Source organism: Salmo salar, chromosome 09 (genome assembly GCF_965601325.2).
Source record: "Salmo salar chromosome 09, fSalSal1, whole genome shotgun sequence".
NCBI classification, from domain to species: Eukaryota; Metazoa; Chordata; class Actinopteri; order Salmoniformes; family Salmonidae; genus Salmo; species Salmo salar.
Genome location: NC_138299.1, coordinates 3,702,520 through 3,728,801, shown reverse-complemented (window position 1 = coordinate 3,728,801; position 26,282 = coordinate 3,702,520). Strand labels below are relative to the sequence as shown.

The 26,282-nt window shown below is 41.8% G+C and overlaps 1 protein-coding gene across 6 annotated transcripts in view; it reads right to left on the bottom strand.

Moving 5' to 3' along the window:
- LOC106610612 (protein Smaug homolog 1) overlaps positions 1–21,548 on the bottom strand; it is an 82,783-nt gene extending 61,235 nt beyond the window's left edge. For 3 of the 6 annotated variants that reach the window (XR_014378693.1, XM_014210016.3, XM_014210017.3), the window contains exons 1-2: positions 21,268–21,546; positions 17,562–18,186 (exon numbers count right to left, since the gene is read on the bottom strand). Coding sequence is in view for 5 of the 6 variants with exons in the window: in XM_014210016.3 (XP_014065491.2) it covers positions 17,562–17,757 (196 nt within the window). In the remaining variant the exon portion in view is untranslated. Of the gene's footprint in view, positions 1–17,561; positions 18,187–21,267 lie in introns of all 6 variants that reach the window. The other 3 variants (XM_014210019.3, XM_014210020.3, XM_014210018.3) reach the window with 3 other exon arrangements.
- Positions 21,549–26,282: the final 4,734 nt, after the last annotated feature.

Below are 26,282 nucleotides of genomic sequence, written 5' to 3'. Positions count from 1 at the left end.
CTTGTCTTCTTGATGTCTCAGCAGTGCATGCAGTGAGTGCACACATAGTTAGTTGGGTTCTGGATGGCGCCCAAGCCTAGCCCAGCGTCTGTATACAATGAAACGCACTGTTTAATGCCACCAAGAATGTCCAGCTGCCTCAAGAGAAAGGCAGGGCTAGGGGCTATATAGGGAAACATCAAATGCTCTGTGTCTGCTGCTTATTCATCAATGGGTGTTGCCAATGTGTTTCACCTGTCGGACAGAGGGTGGAGAGTGAACGATATTACATGCGCAGTCTCGGACACTAAGTGCTGATACGTTCACACCTTCGGTCAAACCACACAGCTGCTAAAAATGGTTAGCGTGACTGGTAGAAGCAAGGTTTCAGCCGTCGTTGCATAGGTGGGGCACCCCTTCCGTTGGTCTCAACCTAGAAGCTGTGTGCCAGCAGATAGCGGTTTAATTTCAACGGGTTTGGGCCGAACAAAATCAAATCTACGGGGAGGGAGATCACATAGCTCCATTTGGCAGCAAATGGTCTACAATATCTTAACACACCCCTCTGTGCAGAATGCTCAACAGAAATGAGTCTCCCGAAATCCATACCAGTCCACTAGTAACGCATCAAAATAGTCCACAGCACTGAGCACTGCTTCACTTGGAATAACATTTGGCTGCATAAACCATGCAATAAAACTCCTGTTTCTGTAGCATGAGGCAGCTTAAAGTACAACCACACCTCCTGGACAGGACTGCTAGTCTATCGCAGGGCCTTACCCTATCTCCTGAATGCCAAGCAGAGACGCATCAGGTTCTTAGTCTTTGGTAATGACTCGGCCGTGCGTGGATTGAACTCCCAATCTAAAAACCTTACCACAAGTTGGAATCAAGAAGTGAATGAATCATATGACCACAGACAAAATATTGATCCATGTGTAAACCTATTCCTCAAGCAGATGACTCAAAAATCACATCTTTTGTACAAAAATGTTTCCAGGTCAAAAAACATTGTCTGACTTGACGTCAGTACTTTCATTCATGCTCGACTCACACTACAGTAACTTCAAAAAGTATCCATACCCCTTGACTTATTCCACATTTTGTTGTGTTACACCCGGAATTGAAAATGGATTATTTCTCTGACCTACACACAATACCACATAATGACAGTGAAAACATGTTTTTAGAAATGTTTGCAAATTTATTGAAGATGAAATACAGAAATATCATTTACATAAGTATTCACACCTGAGTCAATACTTTGTAGAAGCACCTTTGGTGGCGATTACAGCTTTGAGTCGTCTTGGCTGTATCAGCTTTTCACATCTGGATTTCAGGATTTTCTCAAATTCTTCCTTGTAGATTTTCTCAAGCTCTGTTAAGTTAGATGGGGAGCAGCAGTGAACAGCAATCTTCAGGTCTTTCCACAGATTTCAATGCGATTCAAGAGATGGCGCTTTGCATTCCGGCCAGAAATGTACATTTTTGTCTCATTACACCACAGAATCTTTTGCATTATGATCTCAGTCTTTTACGTGCATTTTTGCAAACTCCAGGTGTGCTGTCATGTGTATTTTTCTCAGGAGTTGGTGAAGTACTGTAGAAATGGTTGTCCTTCTGGTAGGTTCTACCATCTCAGCTAAAAGAACTCTGTAGTTCTGCCTGTTCTTAGTCACCTCCTCGACCAAGGTCCTTCTTGCTCAGTTTGGTTATACAGCCAGCTCTAGGCAGAGTCTGGGTAATTCCATTTGTTTTTCCAATGATTGAGACCACTGTGCTCTTCGAAACTTTCAACATTCTAGAAATTGTTTTATACCCTTCCCCAGATATATGCCTCACCACAATTATCTTGGAGATATACGGACAGTTCCTTGGAGTTCATGGTGTAGTTTCTGCTCTGACATGCACTGTCAACTGTGGGACCTTATATAGACAGGTTTGTTTCTTTCTAAATGTCCAAACAATTGAATTGGCTACAGGTGGACTCCAAGTTGTAGTGACATCAAGGATGATCCAAGGAAATTGGATGCACCTGAGTTCAATTTGGAGTGTTACAGCAAAGGGGTGTGTATACCTGTATTTAATTTTAAAAAAATTTGAACAAATGTCATTATGTTGCATTGTGTAGATGGGTGAGAACTCAGGCTTTAACGACAAAATGGGGAATAAGTGAAGGGGTATGATTACTTTCTGAGGGCATTAGTAGCAGTGTGGTTCCCAATAGTCATTCGGAAGAGCTACAAAGAGAGCTTCCTCAGTCACCATTTCTTTCTTTCAGTGAAGTTGAGATTTTGGGCTGCCGTGAGAGTTGGGAAGGGGAAAAAAGTGATGTTTGATTCCGACTGTTCAGAGATGAGACTAGAAGAGATTTTGTTTGGCAGGTCCTCTGACCCACCATTCCGGAGGTTCAGTAGGAGTTCACAGAACATGGGGCCGAGTGGGCAGAAATAAACTGTTCGCTCATGCGTGGATGCGATGAAATAGTTCGGCACCCAAACGTGAGACAAGCACTCTCTTCTCTCCAGCTAGACGACTGGAAGGTGAGATTTTTTTTATTCTTCAGAAGAGCAGCTGGAAGGAGAAGGAAGGTGAAGAGGATGGTTGAGGCTGGGGAGAGCAAGTCGGGGTGTTAGCCACTGTAGAACGGGGGTGTCTGGGAAAGGGGTGGTAATAGTAGTTTCACCCACTAATCTATACAATTATATGTGGTTCCATCCTGGAGGACATATAGTTTACATATACAGTGCCTTCCAAAAGTATTCACACCCCTTGAATTTCACATTTTGTTCTGTTACAGCCGGTATTTAAAATGGATTAAATTGATGGCCAACACACAATACCCCATGATGTCAAAGTGGAATTATGCTTTAGAAATGTTTACTGACTATTTAAAAATATAAAGCTGAAATGTCTTCAGTCAATAAGTATTCATTCGCATCGAATCGCCCCTGCGATATGCAACTTCTCAGGGAAGTTAAGAACCAATATACACAGTCAGTTAGGAAAGCAAAGGCTAGCTTTTTCAAACAGAAATTTGCATCCTATAGCACAAATTTCAAAAAGTTTTGGTACACTGTAAAGTCTATGGACAATAAGAGCACCTCCTCCCAGCTGCCCACTGCACTGAGGCTAGGAAACAATCACCACTGATAAATCTACGATAATCGAGAAAAAGCATTTTTCTACGGCTGGCCATGCTTTCCACCTGGCTACCCCGGTCAACAGCTCTGCACCACACAGCAACTTGCCAAAGCTTCCCCCATTTCTCCTTCACCGAAATCCAGATAGCTGATGTTCTGAAAGAGCTGCAAAATCTGGACCCCTACAAATCAGCTGGGCTAGACAATCTGGACCCTCTCTTTCTAAAATGATCCGCCGCAATTGTTGCAAGGCCTATTACTAGCCTGTTCAACCTCTTTCGTATCGTCTGAGATCCCCAAAGATTGGAAAGCTGCCGCGGTCATCCCCCTCTTCAAAGGGGGAGACACTCTACACCCAAACTGTTACAGACATATCTATCCTGCCCTGCCTCTCTAAAGTCTTTGAAAGCCAAGTTAACAAAAACAGATCACCGACCATTTTGAATCCCACCGTACCTTCTCCGATATGCAATCTGGTTTCCGAGCTGGTCATGGGTGCACCTCCCATGCTCAAGGTCCTAAACTATAACTGCCATCGATAAAAGACAGTACTGTGCAGCTGTACTCATCAACCTGGCCAAGGCTTTCGACTCTGTCAAGCACCGCATTTTTATCGGCAGACTCAATAGCCTTGTTTTCTCAAATGACTGCGTCGCCTGGTTCACCAACTACTTCTCAGATCGATTTGACACCCTGAACTCTGATGGCCTGTTGTCCGGACCTCTTGCAGTTTCTATGGGTGTGCCGCAGGGTTCAATTCTCGGGCCGACTCTCTTCTCTGTATATATCAATGACGTCGCTCTTGCTGATCCACCTCTACGCAGACGACACCATTCTGTATACTTCTGGCACTTCTTTGGACACTGTGTTAACAAACCTCCAGACAAGCTTCAATGCCATACAACTCTTTCCGTGGCCTCCAACTGCTCTTAAATGCAAGTAAAATTAAATGCATGCTCTTCAACCGATCGCTGCCCGCACCCGCCCGCCCGACTAGCATCACTACTCTGGACGGTTCTGACTTACGTATTTGTAGATGTCCACATATTCTAGGTGTCTGGTTAGACTAAAATCTCCTTCCAGACTCACATTAAGCATCTCCAATCCGAAATTAAATCTAGAATCGGCTTCCTATTTCACAACAAAGCCTCCATCACTCATGCTGCTAAACATACCCCCGTAAAACTGACTATCCTACCGATCATTGACTTTGGCGATGTAATTTACAAAATAGCCTCCAACACTCCACTAAGCAAATTGGATGCAGTCTATCAAAGTGCCATTCGTTTTGTCACCAAAGCCCCATATACTACCCACCACTGCAACCTGTATGCTCTCGTTGGCTGGCCCTTGCTTCATATTCGTGGCCAAACCCACTGGCCATCTATAACTCTTTGCTAGGTAAAGCCCCGCCTTATCTCAGCTCACTGGTCACCATAGCAACACCCACCCGTAGCACGCACTCCAGCAGATATATTTCACTGGTCATCCCCAAAGCCAACTCCTCCATTGGCCACCTTTCCTTTCAGTTCTCTGCTGCCAATGACAGGAAAGATCAGCAAAAAAAATATAAAAAAAATAAAAAATAAAAATCACTGAAGCTGGTGTCTTATAGCTCCCTCGCTAACTTTAAGCATCAGTTGTCGATCATTGCACCTGTACACAGCCCATCTGTAAATAGCCCACCCAACTGCCTCATCCCCATATTGTTATTTATTTTTTCACCCCAGTATCTCTACTTGCACATCATCATCTGCACATCTATCACTCCTGTGTTAATGCTAAACTGTAATTATTTTGCCACTATGGCCTATTTATTTACTTACCTCCCTAATCTTACTACATTTGCACACACTGTAAATAGATTTTTCTATTGTGTTATTGACTGTACGTTTGTTTATTCCATGAGTAACTCTGTGTTGTTGTTGTTTGTGTCGCACTGCTTTGCTTCATCTTGGCCAGGTCGCAGTTGTGAATGACAACTTGTTCTCAACTGGCCTACCTGGTTAAATAAAGGTGAAATAAAAAATACACAAATTCAACCCCTTCCTTGTGGCAAGCCTAAATATGTTCAGGAGTAAAAATGTGCTTAACAAGTCACATAAGTTGCATGGACTCACTGTGTGCAATAATAGTGTTTAACATGATTTTTGAATGACTGCCTCATTTCTGTACCCCACACATACAGATAATTGTAAGGTCCCTCAGTCAGTGAGTTTCTAAACACAGATTGAACCACAAAGACCAGGGATGTTTTCCAATGCCTCACAAAGAAGGGCACCTATTGGTAGACGTTGAATAGCCCTCAGTCACTACAAAGATACATGCGTCCTTCCTAACTCAGTTGCTGGATGGGAAGGCAACCGCTCAGGGATTTTAAAACATTTACAGAGTAATGGCTGTGATAGCAGAAAACTTGAACAACATTGTAGTTACTCCACAATACAAACCTAAATGACAGAATGAACATAAGGAAGCCTGTACAGAATAAAAATATTCCAAATCATGAAGCTTGTCTGCAATAAGACACTAAAGTAAAAGTGCTAAACTTGTGGCAAAGAAATTAAGTTCATGTCCTGAATACAAAGTGTTATGTTTGGGGCAAATCCAACACAAAAACATCACTGAGTACCACTCTTCATATGTTCATGCTGCATCATGTTATGGGTATGCTTGTCATCGGGCAAGGACTAAGGAGATTTTTTTTTAATCCTAGAGGAAAACCTGGTTTAGTCTGCTTTCCAATAGACACTGGTAGACAAATTCACCTTTCAGCATGACAATAACCTAAAACACAAGGCCAAATATACACTGGAATTGCTTACCAAGATGACATTGAATATTCCCGAGTGGCTTAGTTACAGTTGACTTAAATTGTCTTGAAAATCTATGGCAAGACTTGCAAATGGTTTCTAGCAATGATCAACATGACAGAGCTTGAAGATTTATGTTTTATAAATGTGCAAATATTGTACAATCCAGATGTGCAAAGCTCTTAGACTTACCCAGAAATATTCAGCTGTAATCGCTGCCAAAGCTGATTCTAACATGTATTGAATCAGGGGTGTGGTTACTTATGTAAATGAGATCTTTCTATATTTAATATCCAATACATTTGCTAACATTTCTAATAACATGTCTTCACTTTGTCATCATGGGGTGTTGTGTGTAGATGGGTGAGAAACTTTATTTATTTCATTTTAAATTCAGGCTGTGGAATAAGTCACAGGGTATGAATAATTTCTGAAGGCACTGTATCAAAATTACTTTTATAAAAATCCAATATGGCAACCAGAACTTCAGGGTTTTGCAATAATAATGATTTGATGCTGGTCACTAGTGCACCGACTTATACAATACACTATTGCCCTGGTAGAATAAAATAGCACCCCACAAATACAACAAGATATTGAAGCTGTCCTAACATAACTCCCTATTATTTTTCCTTCATCATAATTTCCTAAACCATTACTTTTTTTATTCCATTGGAAAGCCCCATTATATCCCCTGCGTTCATGCTCTTACTTCCCAACTATGTTCCATGTCCACATTCCTAGACAATATCCCCATCACCGGAACCCATTTACAACGTCAGCAAGGAATGCTGTTTTCCGTCCATGCTTTTTCCATCAGCGGTAGTAGGCTTAGTGAAGGCAGGGGGAGTATGATGTCTGAAATGAGGTGACCAACAGCAGATGATTATAGGCTACAACATGCAGTGAACCAATCAATTGGGAAAGGTGGTAAGAGATAAGCCTGGTGCCAGGTCTGTTTGTGTCATCCCTTAGCTGGGATCGCAATGACCACAGGAGTTGGCAAAACACCACATACAGAACCAGGCAAAAAAAGAAAAAAAAAGATCAGACATGACCACTTCCTGAAGAGTCCTTCTATAGGGAGAGTGTGGTCCTCACAAAGGCTACTCTGACAGCCAGGTCCTCCTAATGTTACATGACAGCTCCCTGAGGTGACTATGCCATCATGTCTTTGCCACACTGAATTATCCTTGTCTCCACCACTTCTCAATGAGCGAGTGGCGCTACCAACACTTGACCAATCCAGCTAGATGTCCCCTGCGGTACTACATTGGAGAATGTGTGCGATGGCACTGCAGACAAAATCTCAAATGTGACAGCCCTCCATTCTGTCCATAAAAGATGATGCTCTTAGATGGAACTGGACAAGAGTGCCATTGCTTCTTAGTCCTGACCAACAGAGCACCTGTTCAGTTTGAAGTGGATATTCCTGGACGTATAGACACAGCTATTAGCCTAAATATTAATAGGCTGAACATGACAGTGGAGGAAAAATAGGATAATGGGACGTGTAGGTGTTGCATCAGCTCTCTTTTTCAATAAGAAAACTAGGTTTGCTGTGCTAAAGACACAGATCGGGAGATGGCAGAAAAGGGAGAGATACTGAGTATGAAAGAGGTAGAGGGAAGAGGGTTAGTAGAAATAGAAAGGAATAGAAAAAAACACACACATGCCTGAGCGGTGAGTGCCACAGAAAAGCTGCCTGTACGTTAGCCACCCGCCCTTCCTGCCTCCTCTCTACCAGTCAGTCCACAGTGAAAACCACTCCAATGAAGTCAGTCATTCATAACAGTAGCCCCGCTGTCCTCGCCCAACCCCACCCCCCTACCCTGTCCTGCTCTGCAGTTCGCCTCTGGGACAGAGGGGGTAGAGAGGGGTAAACACTAGAGGTTTTTACAGGTCCAAAAAGTTGGACCCATTCCGAAATGGAACTGGGGCTTTCCCACCCGAACCCAATATGCATAAATATTAGAGGTCGACCGATTATGATTTTTCAACGCCGATACTGATACCGATTATTGGAGGGCCAAAAACCCCCGATGCCGATTAATTGGAAGATTTTTTTTGGGGGGGGGGTTATTTATTTATAATAATGATAATTACAGCAATACTGAATGAACACTTATTTTAACTTAATATAATACATCAATAAAATCAATTTAGCCTCAAATAAATAATGACGATTGCTCAATTTGGTTTAAATAATGCAAAACAAAGTGTTGGAGAAGAAAGTAAAAGTGCAATATGTGCCATGTAAAAAAGCTAAGGTTTAAGTTCCTTGCTCAGAACATGAGCTGGTGGTTCCTTTTAACATGAGTCTTCAATATTCCCAGGTAAGATTCAGGTTGTAGTTATTATAGGACTATTTCTCTCTATACGATTTGTATTTCATATACCTTTGACTATTGGATGTTCTTATAGGCACTTTAGTATTGCCAGTGTTACAGTATAGCTTCCGTCCCTCTCCTCGCTCCTACCTGGGCTTGAACCAGGAACACCTCGACAACAGCCACCCTGGAAGCAGCGTTACCCATGCAGAGCAAGGGGAACAACTACTCCAAGTCTCAGAGCGAGTGACGTTTGAAACGCTATTAGCGCGCACCCCGCTAACTAGCTAGCCATTTCACATCGGTTACACCAGCCTAATCTTGGGAGTTGACAGGCTTGAAGGGGTGGGTATAATTTGTGGAACGTTCCAACAGGAATCTGTTCGAAAAAACATAAAGTAAAAGGTTGCCAACCAACAACGCATACAAAGTAGCAACGCATACAAACCTAGCTAACTAGCTGCCGAATAGGCATCAACTCACCACGTAGCTTATTCTTAATGTTTGTCCATAGGCAACCAGAGTGAGGACAGACATTTTTCAGAATAAACGTGATGAGTAATAAATAGACCACTCACTACACGGTATCTTATTCTGCCGCTATACAACTTTGTATGCGTTGTTTTTTGGCAACCTTGTTATTTAAGAAGGTTTTGGAATAGATTCCTGTTGGAACGTTCCACAAATTATACCCACCCGGTTTGAAGTCATAAACAGCTTGAAACACAGCGAAGAGCTGCTGGCAAAACGCACGAAAGTGCTGTCTGAATGAATGCTTACGAGTTATGTTTTGTCAATGTTATGTCATAATTACGTAAAATTCTGGCAAATTAGTTCGCAACGAGCCAGGCGGCCCAAACTGTTGCATATACCCTGACTCTGCGTGCAATGAACGCTAGAGATGTGGCACAATTTCATGTTAGCAGGCAATAGTAACTAAATATGCAGGTTTAAAAATATATACTTGTTTATTGATTTTAAAGAAAGGCATTGATGTTTAGGTACATTGGTGCAACGACAGTGCTTTTTTCGCAAATGCGCTTGTTAAATCAACACCCGTTTGGCGAAATAGGCTATGATTCAATGATAAATTAACAGGCACCGCATCGACTATATGCAACGCAGGACACATTAGATAAACTAGTAATATCATCAACCATGTGTAGTTAACTAGTGATTGTTAAGATTGATAGTTTTTTTATAAGATAAGTTTAATGCTAGCTAGCAACTTACCTTGGCTTCTTGCTGCCCTCGCGTAACAGGCTCCTCGTGCATTGGATTGGATTAGTAACCGGAAGGTTGCAAAAACGAATCCCCCCCTGAACAAGGCAGTTAACCCCTGTTCCTAGGCCGTCATTGAAAATAAGAATGTGTTCTTAATCTGACTTGCCTAGTTAAATGAAGGTGTAAAAAAAAATAAAAAAACAAGTCTAAAAAAAGGCTAAAAAAAATAAATAAATAGGCAAATCGGTGGACAAAATTACCGATTGTTATGAAAACTTGAAACCGGCCATTCCGATTAATCGGTCGACCTCTAATAAATATTTTTGTAAAATATACGAGATCAGTTCCAAACAGACCCGACGACAACTAGACTAGTTCCGTATAGACCTGGTTGGATCCATACCCGGTCTGAGTTGATTTGAGCGAGGGAAGCAGCAGATAAAGTTATTTTTTTAAGCTACTTTATTAACCAGAGCTGATAAAGCGCGAGAGGAGGGAGAGAGAGGTGCCGCTCTAGCAGGCGGGAGAGGGGCGGTGAGTGAGTGACACAAGAAGGGTGTAATTGCAGATCACAATTTGGGGCGTATTCTGATATAGGTGTTTCTTGATATCAAGTTATACTCATTGGTCCGTAGCAGTTTCTTTTGTGTCAGGGACAACAGTTAACAACAGTAGCATTGTAGCTAACCTTAACACTTTTCCTAACCTTAACCTCAGTCTCCTTACCTGCCACGCCAATTCACCTTACCTGCCACGCTAGTTATCCCAACCTGCTATGTAAACAAATCATCTGTGTCGAGAAATCTTCAGTCTCATAACATCAGAACTGACCAATGGCAGGTATCAATGGCCATTCTCTGATATCAGGGAACACCCATATCAAGAAATTGCAGTCTGTAATTACACCACAGTTAAGTGACACAGGGAGGGAGAGACAGCAACCAACCAATCAGACTTGCGCTACAGTAGACTAATAGCTGCCATAGCTAGGTTATTTATCATATGACTACATAGAACCTGTCTTGACTGCATCAAACCGGGAGAAGCTAGTTATGCTAGCTAACGTTAGCTAGTTAGGCTAATTGAGGCTGTAGTGCATACACTTTCTCATCCCCAAGCTACAAATAAAGTAACAACTCCATTCAGAATATTAAGTAGCAGCCTACCTGTTGACTCTTGGTCGTTGTAGCCTATCCTTCTTTAAAACACATAATTCTATAACTTTAATTCCATCTTCCATTGATTAGATAGATCTTAAAATTGTGCCACACACGGAGGCTCTATGACACACCCCTCTTTTTCTCCCCAATTTTAAGATATCCAGTTGGTAGATACGTTCTTGTCCCGTCGCTGCAACACCTGTTCGGACTCGGGAGAGGCGACAGTCGAAAGTAGAGGTCGACCGATTAATCCGCATGGCTGATTTATTAGGGCCGATTTCAAGTTTTCATAACAATCGGTAATCGGCATTTTTGGACGCCGATTACATTGCATTCCACGAGGAAACTGCGTGGCAGGCTGACCACTTGTTACGCGAGTGCAGCAAGGAGCCAAGGTAAGTTGTTAGCTAGCATTAAACTCATATTTTTTAAAAACGATCAATCTTCAAATAAATCACTAGTTAACTACACATGGTTGATGATATTACTAGGTTAACTTCTTTGGGATAGGGGGCGGTATTTTAACGTCCAGATGAAAAGCGTGCCCAAAGTAAACTGCCTGCTACCCAGGCCCAGAAGCTAGGATATGATTATAATTGGTAAATTTGGATAGGAAACTCTAAAGTTTCTAAAACTGTTACAATAATGTCTGTGAGTATAACAGAACTGAAATGGCCTACCACTGATTTCAATGGCTGTCACTTTTATAATAGGGCGAAATCGTGCCAGATTGCAGTTCCTAGGGCTTCCACTAGATGTCTGTCTTTAGAAAGAATTTCAGGCTGGTTTTTGGAAAAATGAGCCAGAAATTGTAGTTTTTCTAGGTGGCTCCCATTTTGGCTGTAGTGTTTCCAAGCATGTGACAGAGCTCGTTCTTTTTTTTTTTCTCCGGTAAAGACAATAACGATTCTCCGTCTTAGATTTTATTGTTTATTTGCGTATTAGGGTACCTAAGGTTTGATTATAAACGTTGATTGACTTGTTTGGATAATTTTATTGGTAACGTTTGGGATTCATTTTGTATGCATTTTGAAGGAGGGAAACCGAGTGGATTATTGACTGAAGTGCGCCACCTAAACTGAGTTTTTATGGATATAAAGAAGGAATTTATCGAACAAAAGGACCATTTGTAATGTAACTGGGACCTTTTGGAGTGCCAACAGAAGAAGATCTTCAAAGGTAAGGCATTTTTATATCGCTATTTCTGACTTTCGTGTCGCAACTCCCTGGTTGAAAATGATTTGTTATGCATTTGTGTGCTGGGCGCTGTCCTCAGATAATCGCATGGTTTGCTTTTGCCGTAAAGCCTTTTTGAAATCTGACACCTTGGCTGGATTAACAACAAGTTAAGCTTTATTTTGATGTATTGCACTTGTGATTTCATGAAAGTTTAATATTTATAGTAATTTAATTTGACGCTCTGAAATTTCACCGGAAATTGTCGAAATGGGATGGTAGCGTCCCACTAATCCGCAAGAAGTTAACTAGCTTGTCCTGCGTTGCATATAATCAATGCGGTGCCTGTTAATTTATCATCGAATGAAACGGGGGATGATTTAACAAAAGCGCATTTGCGAAAAAAGCACATTCGTGAAACGATTGTACCTAACCATAAACATCAATGCCTTTTTTTTTAAAATCAATAAACAGAAGTTTATTTAGACTTACACGGAACCCAAACCGGCTGCGCACGTGCGCTATCATGCATACATTTATTTTGTCCCCCTACACCGATCACGACACGCAGGTTAAAATATCAAAACAAACTCTGAACCAATGACATTAGTTTGGGGACAGGTCGAAAAGCATTAAACATGTATGGCAATTTAGCTAGTTAGCTTGCACTTGCTAGCTAATTTGTCCTATTTAGCTAGCTTGCCGTTGCTAGCTAATTTCTCCTGGGATATAAACATTGAGTTGTTATTTTACCTGAAATAAACAAGGTCTTCTACTCCGACATTTAATCCACACATAAAACGGCCAACCGAATCGTTTCTAGTCATCTCTCCTCCTTCCAGGCTTTTTCATCTTTGAAGTTATATGGTGATTGGCATCTACACTTTTACCACGACAACCGGCAAAACATTTCGTCTTTCAATCACCCACGTGGGTATAACCAATGAGGAGATGGTACGTGGGTACCTGCTTCTATAAACCAATGAGGAGATGGGAGAGGCAGGACTTTCAGCGCGATCTGCGTCAGAAATAGGAGTTCTATTTTAGCCCTTGGCATCGCAGACGCTCGTTGGCGCACACGAGCAGTGTGGGTGCAATAATTGAATAACATGGATTTCTAAATTTATTTTGCGACGCTCGTGCACGCGACGTGTCCGGTCTGGTCAGCATGTTAGGATTGCCACCCGTTCAATAAAATACGTAACGGTTACGCATTTGACTGAAAGAATAAACATTTTGTTTGCAAAATTATCGTTTCCGGATTTGACCATATTAATGACCAAAGGCTCGTATTTCTGTTTATTATATTATAATTAAGTCTACGATTTGATAGAGCAATCTGAGCGGTGGTAGGCAGCAGCAGGCTCGTAAGCATTCATTCAAACTTTACTGCGTTTTCCAGCAGCTCTTAGCAATGCTTGATTCACAGCGCAGTTCATGACCTCAAGCCTATCAGCTCCCGAGGTTAGGCTGGCAATAATAAAGTGCCTATTAGAACATCCAATAGTCAAAAGGTATATGAAATACAAATGGTATAGAGAGAAATAGTCGACGCGTCATAATTCCTATAATAACTACAACCTAAAACTTCTTAACTGGGAATATTGAACCACCAGCTTTCATATGTTCTGCGCAAGGAACTTAAACGTTAGCTTTTTTACATGGCACATATTGCACTTTTACTTTCTTCTCCAACACTGTGCTTTTGCATTATTTCAACCAAATTGAGCAATCGTCATTATTTATTTAAGACAAAATAGATTTTATTTATGTATTAAGTTAAAATAAGTGTTCATTCAGTATTATATATATATAAAAAAACAAAAAACAATTGACCGATTAATTGGTATCGGCTTTTTTTCAGGTATTCCAATAATCGGTATCGGCGTTGGAGAAAAAAAAAAATTCTTAAAAAAATAAAGAAAATTAAAAAAGAATAAAAAAAATAAAAAATAAATAAATCGGTCGACCTCTAGTCGAGAGCCATGCGTCCCCCGAAACACCTGCCAAGCCGCACTGCTTCTTGACAAAATGCCCGCTTAACCCGGAAGCTAGTCGCACCAATGTGTCGGAGGAAACACCGTACAACTGGTGACCGTGTCAGCATGCATGCACCCAGCCCGCCACAGAAGTCGCTAGAGCGCGATGGGACAAGCACATCCAGGCAGACCAAACCCTCCCCTAACGACGCTGGGCCAATTGTGCTTCACCTCATTGGTCTCCCGGGTCGCGGCCGCCTGCAACACAGCCCGGGATCGAACCCAGATCTGTAGTGAAACCTCAAGCACTGCAGTGCCTTAGACCGCTGCGCCACTCAGGCAGCCTAAAGACCCCTGTTTAGACAGGACAATGCTCAGCCACTTCAAACTTGATCTGATTGCCTGCCCCCCCCCCCCCCCCCCCCCCCGGGTATGGCCTAAAGATTTATTTTATATCGGGGAGGAAATGTTACATACCCCAAACAGCCATGTTTGAAAAGCCAGACTGCTCCACAAAGCAGAAAAAAATATACTAGATTTAGGTTAAATGACTTGCACTGAGCTTCGATCAGCACAGGTCTGATAATGCTCTTACGTAGAAACCCAATGAGGAAATAGCATTGAAATTAAAATCAGCTCTACCCATTAACTCCAAAATAAATAAATAAAAATACATACACACACCGTTCAAAAGTTTGGGGTCTCTTAGAAATGTCCTTGTTTTTAAAAGAAAATCACATTTAAAATAACATCAAATTGATCAGAAATACAGTGTAGACATTGTTAATGTTGTAAATGACTGTTGTAGCTGGAAACGGCTGATTTTTAATGGAATATCTACATAGGCGTTCAGAGGCCCATTATCAGCAACCATCACTCCTGTGTTCCAATGGCATGGTGTGTTAGCTAATCCAAGTTTAACATTTTAAAAGGCTAATTGATCATTAGAAAACCCTTTTGCAATTATGTTAGCACAGCTGAAAACTGTTGTCCTGATTAAAGAAGTAATAAAACTGGCCTTCTTTAGACTAGTTGAGTATCTGGAGCATGAGCATTCGTGGGTTCGATTACAGGCTCAAAATGGCCAGAAACAAAGACCTTTCTTTTGAAACTCGTCAGTCTATTCTTGTTCTGAGAAATGAAGGCTATTCCATGAGAGAAATTGAAGATCTCGTACAACGCTAATTGCAAAAGGGTTTTCTAATGATCAATTAGCCTTTTAAAATGATAAACTTGGATTAGCTAACACAACGTGTCATTGGAACACAGGAGTGATGGTTGCTGATAATGGGCCTCTGTATGTAGATATTCCACTAAAAAAAGAAATCTGCCGTTTCCAGCTACAATAGTCATTTACAACATTAATAACAATGTCTACACTGTATTTCTGATCAATTTGATGGTATTTAATGGACAAAAAAGTGTTTTTCCTTCAAAAACCAGGACATTTCTAAGAGACCCCAAACCTTTGAACAGTAGTGTATGTGCTTATAGATATCTCTCTATTTTAGGTGCTCAAAATAGCAAATCAAATTACTTGAACCTAGTCAAAATCCCAAATCTCTCTGCCAAATCTGAAAATGTAATATCAACGAGTGACTAAAATGAATCCCCCTCTCCCTCACCCCAGTCTCTTTCTCACACACATACATAGTCTTTTGACTTGATGCTGTGACAAGCAGAAAATAAGTTGCATCACTCTATTCAGGGGAACAAGGCAGCCTCTTCACGCAGTGAAATAAGTAGGTCATTGTGGATTCCTTTCATTAGTACAGTACTTTCCAAATAGTTGCGCCTTTCCACTCAACTTGGAGCTTCCAGCTGCAAATTAACCCTGTGAGGGCCACAGGCTTCCATTTCTACCACAAAGACGGATATTATTCCAATTTTCTCACAACTTTAAAAAGAAAATTGACGACAACCACAAGTGTTGAACTTACACATCTAAAATATGCCTGAGCCAATTAGCTTATTAGTTGAGATGATTTAAAAAAAAAAATCCTTTCCATCAACACTTCTGTGTCTGAAGAGATGACTAAAAACATGACAATAGATACGATTCAAACAACTGGCATACACTTGATATCAGTGTAGACAGAGAGCAAAGACAGTCAGTAGTCATTACATTCCAGAAAGACTATGTATAGCCACATAATTGATCCATAGACAACATTGCAGCAGCACTGAAACAATGTTCCATTGCTGGGGGCATTGCCGACTGTCACGCTCAGCTTGTTGAGTCAACGGAAGCAGGGTCGACCACAGGCTGACACAGGTGAGACTGACAGGCGTGGCGAGACCCAGACAAATAGCTAAGTAGCTATAAAACGGTGTTCCTAATAGTCTTAGGTTGTATTTTTATTTGTTTGCACTTTCTTCTTCAGGACTGCTAATCTGAATGGATTTAATACAGTTGGTGAAAACAGCAATGAGAAAATATACCCGGTCCATTTACACATCAATTTTCATGAAGTAAGAGAAACAAGGAAGGCAGATATTCAGAGGTAATGGGATGTACCCATTGAGCAGCCGATTGGCTACACTTCATAGCGTCAAGATCCATAGTCACATGCATGTCCAGTTCACCACCACTGTACAACTACTAGCCTGGTCCCAGATCTGTTCAGCATGACAATGACCATAAGAGTTGGCCAAACAGATATGGGACCAGCCGACTATTAAAACAAGCTCCTTAAAGCAGTATGATCCCAAATGGAGCTAAACTATTCCTATAAACCCACGAGTTGATGATTTGAACCCATCCTAGCTGAGTCTTCTCTGCCTCCTCTGATCTCTGACAGTGAACACTTGACTCGGGCTTGGGAGTGACCCGCTTAAGGGGATATTTGGGGATTTTGCCAAAGAAGCCCTTTATCTATTTCCCCAGTATCAGATGTAACTAGTGGATAGCATTTTTATGTCTCTATGTGCAGTTTGAAGAAAGTTACTAATTGCTTACTCGCGTTAGCGCAACGACTGGAAGTCTATGGCAACACGTCCATATTTATATTGAACAATAAGGGGCCATACTGCATTACAACCTCCTTGTATAACTGGGAGAACACAGTGGAGAGAGAAGCAAGGTGAGGCTAAAAGAGGTAGCCACTGCCCACTATAAACTCTGATGGGAATCCCATGTTGCTGTGTGTGTGCATGCTGTGCATTTATGTGTGTGTAGGAGAAAATTATAACGTATCCATCTTAACAGACGGTTTCTAATCAATGTGTATTAAGGCAGTGCAGACAGACAGTGGTGGTACCAGCTATACGGCTGTAGACATCAGATCAGTACACACACACAGTGTTTTTTCTCATCATCACAGCACACCAGCCAGAGCTCCACTCTATTTTTCATGAGTCAGTTTGGTTGCCAGGGTGTTTCCATAGCCACGTACCAGCCTGATGCAACAAACCAGACCCCCTAACTGATTTATCCCCACAGCAGAGCACTGGAGTCATGTATGATCTGGTGTCCAATTCAAAGATGGTGCGAGGCCAGCTAGTACAATGGCCTCATCGTTACCATGCCACAATACACTGACTGGGCAATGGGCACGGTTAACCCGTCGCTGTCTGTAGAAGTGCGTAAGGCTGTTATAGGGAATGACATACCTTCACATTTGTGTGTGAGTGTTTGTGAAGTGGCATCGGTACCAGAAGCACTAGCCCTTCCCCAACTTCAACAGAGCACAGCCATTGGTAATCATCAACTTCAATGGACAGTCAAGATGGAGATAATGTGTGTCAGTGTGCCTACCTGGGTTATTGGCCTCCCCCTCCAACACGTGGAGCTCGGTGCACTCGGCCAGGCTGTGCTCCAGACACAGCTGCAGGAAGCGGGCCTGGGTCCGCGACACCCGCTTCAGCAGCGACAGCAGAGCCACCGTCTGCTCACACTCATTCCATCCCTTAAACCAGCTTCCCAGGACACCCACCTGGTCGCGAAACATCATGGTCTGGGGAACAGGCACTAAGCAGAACGGGGAAACCAGTTAGAGTGAACCCCCCCCCCCCCCCCCCGGTGTCACGAGAGAATTAGGTTAACGGAGGTCTTGGTGCTGTGGTGGTTCAACTTTGGTCAAAGCTTGTGTTGTGTTCCTCTGGCTTTCTAGGGTTGGTTGTGCTCTTCTCTTTGCCTGTTTCTGTTGTTGATGTTGAGTGGACGGCAGTAGGTGTGCTTAGTTCAAGTGGCATATCATCATCCGGGCTTTAAGCATTGCAAGTGTAGCTTCAGCTTGAGGGGAGCAAGGTGCTCTCCTTGGTGCATCTGCCAAAGGGCAGGGGTTAACAGTCAGACGGGAGAGTCAGCTTTCTTCCTGCACTCCGCGCTGTCACACCAGCATTACCCTTGTTGCCATTTTCCACAGGGATCCCCCTTAGACCTGAAATTATGGAAATAAATGGTTGAGAGACATGGTCCCACACGCACACACGGCGTCTCAAAACCCATCCAGCAAAGTCTTTACCAACCGTGAAAACCAAACACTGAGGAAATGTGACAGTGCCCGTTGCTTCAGCAAACACTGCTCTCCGCAGACTTGAAATAGACGATTATTTAAAAGAAACTGTTCTCCATTGAAAACCACGATATTAGTGACACCTATTCATTACTGCAAAAAGCCTGTATGTATCATACTTTTCATCTAAAAGTAGTTACGCTCTACCGTATAGATGTGGTATTCACCACCTGGACAAAAAAAATATGATTGTCATGGTTGGCTGCGTGTGAACTACAATTCCGACACTGTGTTTAAATGTTTAGAAATAACCATTCTTTGCAAAACATATGAAAGATAAAAGGGCATAATCAGCAAAAAATAATCTTTCAAATAAAAAAGAATCACTATCTGTAGCAGTTTTGCACAGAGACATACACTGTCTGTGCCCCCAGTTGACGAACTACACTTCCTCCCCAGTTACGCTATAGCCTGTCACATGCTTCCCAGTCAAAGAAGTTAGTGCATATATTAGGACATATTTTTGTGAGGTTTTTGTTAGTTTTGGTGTTCGGCAGGTTTTTCTTCGGGCTGTTCGAGCACACATTTTTCTTGAGGCAAGTCAAGTTCGGTAGCCGAAGTCTACTCCTCTTCCTCAGTGATTGGTCAACAGTGCTTATTCTAGTAGGAGTGGGAACATTAAGTGTTTGTTATCATTCAACGAAAGATTGAAAAATACTGCACCAAACATCTTAGCTAGATGTAAAATTGCACAATTAAGGGTGTTTTCACACTTGGTCCCTTTCAGACAATTTTTATGAACTCTGTGCAGTTCGCTTAATTTTGGGTGAATGGTTAACATTCCAAAAGGAACTCAGACCCCTCAAAAGAGCTCCCAGAAGCAAACAGAACTGAGACGGATCCTTTTTTTAGGGCAATAAGAACACAAAGCTCCAATTACACACACTACTGCAACACCTTTGCCCCTGCCATAACCTCTCACATTGGTGCCACAAGAGATACAATTTTTATGTGCAGTTTTGCGGGAAAAACGTGTGCCATTTTTGGATATTGATTAGCGATTGTCAAAGACGCACAAAAATTCCAAAATATGTGTGTAGTTTTTAGTTCCGATTATTTGTTTGCAATATCTGATCTATAAGAGAGCTTCGTAAGCTGTTTATTCGATTGTGGGGTTTGAATGTTGTGAGAAGACAACATATTTGGTAAGAATCACAAAATACTGTAGCATACAAAATCAATTATAGCAAATAAAAGGGGCAGTAGCCCAGATTAGCTGTACAATTTTCAATTACAGCATTATTTATTCTGTTACCAATAATATTTACATGTCTTCTCTATCTTCTGATTACAATTATTACAAAATGTAAGTAGGCATATCTAGCTGTCCAAAAAACACATTGATGAAATGGCTTGTCCCAGAGTACATTGAGTTAATGTTGGAAAAAGATCTTGGTTCCTTTCAAACATAGCAATATGAATGCAAAGAGGACTCGGACAACAAAAGGGGCGGCAGGTAGCCTCGTGGTTAGAGTGTTGGGCCAGTAACCAGAAGGTTACTGGATTGAATCCCAGAGCGGAAAAGGTAAAAATCTGTCTTTCTGCCCCTGAACAAGGCAGTTAACACACTGTTCCTAGGCTGTCAATGTAAATAAGAATTTGTTCTTAACTGACTTGCCTAGTTTAAAAAAAACAAAATGGGTTACGTGAACTGGCAGTTGAGTCCTCAGGCAAGTGTGAATACAAAGAGACCCCAGTTATTTAGCTTCTTTTAATTTTTTTTACCCAAGAGTACTGTGTGAAAAGGACTGTGTGAAAATACCCCAAGACCTCCTTGACAGATTTCTTGATCATTCAAACTATTTTGAGGAAGTGTTTCTTACTATGTTGTTGCTATGGTGGCTCAAGAGGGACAAACAGTTTTCTAATTTGTCAAGCGAAGGTATTTTGGGAGTAGCCTATGCAAGCACATACGTTCGATTCACCTAGGAGCAAACTGAACCCATGTATGTGGACACCGTCACACACAGGTGTCAGGAGCAAGCGCTGTAACATGGAGATATGGCCGTGTGGGAACACTAACCCTATAAAAAAGGTGTGTAGTAATTTCACCATTTGAATTGAGAATTATTTCTCACCGATATGAAAGATATGTCCTTTTTTCCCCAAAAACTTTACCGCAAGTAATGTGTTTTAACGTTCAGAACAGTAGATCGAAGCCTATCGTCAAAAGGCGCTAAAGGTAGTTAGCGTCTATGAATGAGTTATGTTCAAAGTATCGGTGTGCTGTACTATATGATGAAGCATACATGACTAAATTCCACCACACATCGTTGTGAAAATAGCCTGTAGACTGTATAATCTGTGGACTGCCAACGTCGACGCGACACAAATAACCTCGCATGAAAAGACCGCATTCGTATTCAATGTCGTACGTTAAAATAAAGTCCCCATGTCAGCACTAACGGGTCTCAAAAACGGCCACTTTGCATCATCAGCATTGGGGCAATCATAGCCCCACATAAAGCACCGAGGATAGGCTAGATCATTTGTAAAATGTGGAGGTGATGCGATTCGTCTCGAAGAAAATGAATACTTGGCTCTACATGACATAATTGAGTTCAAATGCGGAGTCTAGAATATTCCCAAAATGTGGCCGATGCATAGCTATGCTACACTGTAAATTCTACACATATTCATACTAGTTTCCATAAACTCCTGCGATCCAGAACCGCGCGTTAACCATTCCGACGCTTATTTATACGCGTAAATATCAACCGTCAATGTCTACAAAATAAAATGTCCAGCTGGATACATTTGTATTCTCCGAGAAAAAGTGTTATTGTATCACTTTTTTTTTTAGGTTAGTAGTTAGCACATTTTCTATATTGCAGGTGTCCCTACTGGACAGCCAACAAGAGAGCAGCTCAAACAAGAGTCTACAAAAATACTCCAGAAGCTTGTTAAAAGTTGCAAAGAAAATTGTTAAAACGTTAGGCTACTCACTTCCAGGCACGGTTGTATCGGTTGTTTTGGTCGCAGGACGGGGAGCGGTGCCCCTTCACTCCGGATCTGTGTGTTTTGCCATCTTGACTAACTATTCTCCCTACAGTTATGCTACTCTTGTTTTACCACAGGCGAGTCTCGGCATTGCTTTCCACATGCTAATAATTAACACGAAGCATTACGTCAGGGGCTTGGCAGCACAAGGAAGCACAAAAATAGAGAATGGAGTTAGGGACAGATCACATAGCCTAACAGCAACGGAGACAACTGACAGGGATTAGCACATTTGTGAAGAAAAAAAGGTTTCCATAGCAAAGTGGACAAAATCAAAACAAAAGTGACGATGTGTATGAATGTAAAACAGGGCGGGAGTTGCCTCAATGTGGCCCTTTCACTTATCTGTACAATACTTTCAACTACATTTATACACATAAAATAATATCGTGTCCTTTTTTTTCTCGAGGTTGATCATTAAGTAGTAGTTGCTACACATACAGTATGAAGAGAAATGATATCAATTAAAGAGGAGTGCCTCCCTATTCATGAAGTTCTTCATTGTAAATGTAGCTCTGATGTGTGCATTCCATCCAGCAGAGGGCCTCACCCTCCACTCTACCGTTTGGTTTAATTGAAAGCAAAAAATATATATTTCATACATTGTTTCAATGATAGTATCGAGTTATAGCAATGCAGCAGCTGAGACAATGTGTCGAGTTACAGTAGCAGTGAGCAAATTAGAGACATTAAGTGCTCCGGTCATACATTATATTTATCGGTCTCCTGAAATAGAATTAAAAATGTTTGTGTAAAACCTTGATGTTTTTAATGTTGCCTATGCTGCCAGTTCTTTGATGGTTTGACTACATCAATTTATTCCTCATTCATTCATTGATTTTACATGAGCACATGTTACATTTGAACAAAGGTAAAACAATAAACATTTTTGGGTTATGAATGGGGAAAAATAATCCTAAATTGGGCCTCTATAGGGAAGGCTGATTTGACTGGCGAGGCCCACCACTTGTACACATAGATACATGATAGGGCCTCAAATGCATTCTTGGGACATTGTTTGATAGCAGTGTCCTTTTCTGTCACACAATGCACCCTTACTGCCTTCAGCTGAGTGTGCTCAATATTGACTAAAAGAAGTGGAGGGGAGGGGGGGGGGGGGAGGAGGAATAGATGTTTTACCAGTGGAGAAGTGGACAGTTCTCTTGAATCAGTCAAAAGCTCAAGCCATCACAAATTGGATTGATATCTGACAAGGTGACAAATGGCCTACAGTTGACCTCTGCATTGAGATATTATAGCATGAAAACTATATCAACTTAATTTTTAGGGTCCTAAATTGTGCTGTTTGTTGCTACTTGGCTCTCTGCCAAACATTTCGTTTTTTGCTTTTAATACATTTACCAACGTCTTTTTTTCCCCTCGCTCTACTTTTTTTCATTCAACTTTTTCACCCCTGACGCTTTATCTGGCCATTGTTCTACAGGACCTCCACCAGCCGAAAAAGCTAAGTTGTAACATTAACACTATGCCATCTAATTGCAGTTGCTGTACTCATAATATACAGAACTATCGCCTTATGGTGAGGATAGCCATGTTTCAAGCACAGCCATGTTTCAAGCACATCTTCAGATGCAATCGTTATGCAAGGGTAATTTAAGTGTAGGAAAGGATGAAACAGCGTCTGTGCCACCAGTAAGTACAGATAGTAGTATAAATCCCCCACACAATCCCCGCAGCAGGACAATTTTCTCAAGGCTTCTGGAAAGAAATGATCTCGGCATGCTCAACCGGTATCGCTCATTCAGCCGACAGAAACTTTCAACCGGGTCCCCCCATTAAGCAACGAGTCGGAGTCAGAGGCCAAGCCTTCTCAGGTTACGGGGTCTGAGCCACCGAAGACTCCCACCATTAGCTCTGACAAATTGAAAACCCTAGTCAACGGCGACTCCATTACCTGCAATAGACTTCAAAAAGAATCATCCAGTGATCATACACTGTTTACCAGGGGGCAGGGCCACCGACGTAAAGGCTAATCTGAAGATGGTGCTGACTAAGGCTACAACTGCCGAGTTTAGAGAGTATAGGGATATTGTTATTCACGTCGGCACCAACGATGTTAGGATGAAACAGTCAGAGGTCACCAAGTGCAACATAGCTTCAGCGTGTAAATCAGCTAGAAAGATGTCGGCATTGAGTATTTGTCTCTGGCCCCCTCCCAGTAAGGGGGTGTGATGAGCACTACAGCAGTCTCACAAGTCAATTGCTGGTTCTGCCACCCGCCAACCCCTCTTTTACGCTACTGCTACTCTCTGTTCATCATATATGCATAGTCACTTTAACCATATCTACATACTACCTCAATCAGCCTGACTAACCGGTGTCTGTATGTAGCCTCGCTACATTTATAGCCTTGCTACTGTATATAGCCTGTCTTTTTACTGTTGTTTTATTTCTTTACCTACCTATTGTTCACCTAATACCTTTTTTGCAGTATTGGTTAGAGCCTGTAAGTAAGCATTTAATTGTAAGGTCTACACCTGTTGTATTCGGCGCACGTGACAAATAAACTTCGATTTGAACTGTTTTCTGCCCCTCCCAAAATATAGAATTTGTAGATAATTGACCCTCTTTCTGGGACTCGCCCACAAACAGGACCAAGCCTGGCCTGCTGAGGAGTGACGGACTCCATCCTAGCTGAGGGGTGCTCTCATCTTATCTATAAACATAGACAGGGCTCTTATTTCTCTAACTCCACAATAAAAGAGGGTGCAGGCCAGGCAGCAGGCCTGCCAGCTTAGTGGAGCCTGCCACTAGCACAGTCAGTGTAGTCAGCTCAGCTATCCCCATTGAGACCGTGTCTGTGCCTCGATCTAGGTTAAGCAAAACAAAACATGGCGGTGTTCGCCTTAGCAATCTCACTGGAATAAAGACCTCCTCCATACCTGTCATTATTGAAAGAGATTGTGATATCTCACATCTCAAAATATGGTTACTTAATGTTAGATCCCTCACTTCCAAGGCAGTCATAGTCAATCAACTAATCACTGATCACAGTGGCGATTTTAGCATATAAATCTTGGTGGGGCAAACTCAAATGTTTTAGATGCATGCCAGCAAAGTCACTACACAACACTAAACAATACATTAATTGCACTATAATGGTGACAAACGGTGCTCACGAACTGTTAGGGCCTACATAAAGCTGTCTTTTCAGCATCATGGAGTGAATCCTTACCACCGCTACACCTGGCTGTCTGCATTTTGGACCTGCCTTACTCAACTAAAGAGACCATGTTTGTATGTGGCTTTTTTAACTCAATGATATATATTTTAATTGTTTACAAACTGATGTGACTGTTTTTTTTGCAAAAAATGTTGGGCTCAAAACAGGTGCCCTGAATGACGGGTCGCCACTGACTGATCATAATCTTGATGTGATTGGCCTGATTGAAACATGGCTCAAGCCTGATGAATGTTAAATTAGGCCTATCCTCCTGGTTACACTAGTGACCGTATTCCGCAAAGGCGGAGGTGTTGCTGACATTTATGACAGCAAATTTCGATTTACAATGATTTATTTTTTTAATCGTTTTTGTCTTTTGAGCTTCTAGTCATGAAATCCATGCAGCCGACTCGATCACTTTTTATAGCTACTGTTTACAGGCCTCCTGGGCCGTATACAGCGTTCCTCACTGAGTTCCCTGAATTCCTATCGGACCTTGTAGTCATGGCAGATACCTCCAAAAGGCTTTTGGAGCCATCATCAACTCAGTGGGTTTTGTCAAACAGGTCTCTGGATTTACTCATTGTCACAGTCATACCCTGCATCTAGTTTTGTCCCATGGAATAAATATTGTGGATCTAAATGTTTTTCCTCATAATCCTGGACTATCGGACCACCATTTTATTACGTTTGCAATCGCAACAAATAATCTGCTCTGACCCCAACAAGGATCATCAAAAGTCGTGCTATAAATTCTCAGACAACTCAAAGATTCCTAGATGCCCTTCCAGACTCCCTCCACCTACCCAAGGACGTCGGAGTACAAAAATCGGTTAACCACCCAACTGAGGATCTTAATTTAACCTTGCATAATACCCTAGATGCAGTCGCAACCCTAAAAACATGTCACAAGACATTTGCTCCCTGGTGTACAGAACACCTGAGCCCTGAAGCAAGCTTCCAGAAAATTGGAACGGAAATGGCACTCCACCAAACTGGAAGTCTTCTGACTAGCTTGGAAAGACGGTACCGTGCAATATCGAAGAGCCCTCACTACTGCTCGACCATCCTATTTTTTCCAACCTAATTTGAGGAGAATAAGAACAATCCAAAATGTATTTGATACTGTCAAAAAGCTAACTAAAAAGCAGCATTCAACAAGAGAGGATAGCTTTCACTTCAGCAGTGATAAATTCATTAACTTCTTCGATGAAAAGATCATGATCATTAGAAAGCGAATTACAGACTCCTCTTTGAATCTGCACATTTCTCCAAAGTTCAGTTGTCCTGAGTCTGCACAGAACTGCCAGGACCTAGGATCAATTGAGACACTCAAGTTTTTTTAATCCTGTATCGCTTGACACATTCATGAAAATAGTCATGGGCTATAAACCGTCAAGCTGCATATTGGACCCTATTCCAACTAAACTACTGAAAGAGCTACTTCCTGTGCTTGGCCCTCCTATGTTGAACATAATAAATGGCTCCCTATCCACCGGATGGTTACCAAACTCACTAAAAGTGACAGTAATAAAGCCTCTCTTGAAAAAGCCAAACCTTGACCCAGAAAATGTTTTTTAAAAAACGATTGGCTATATCGAATCTCCCATTCCTCTCAATTTTTTTGAAAAAGCTGTTGCGCAGCCACTCACTGCCTTCTCAAAGACATAATGTATATGAAATGCTTCAGTCTGGTTTTAGACCTCATAGCACTGAGACTGCACTCGAAGGTTAGAAATTACCTTTTAATGGTGTCAGACCAAGGCTCTGCATCTGT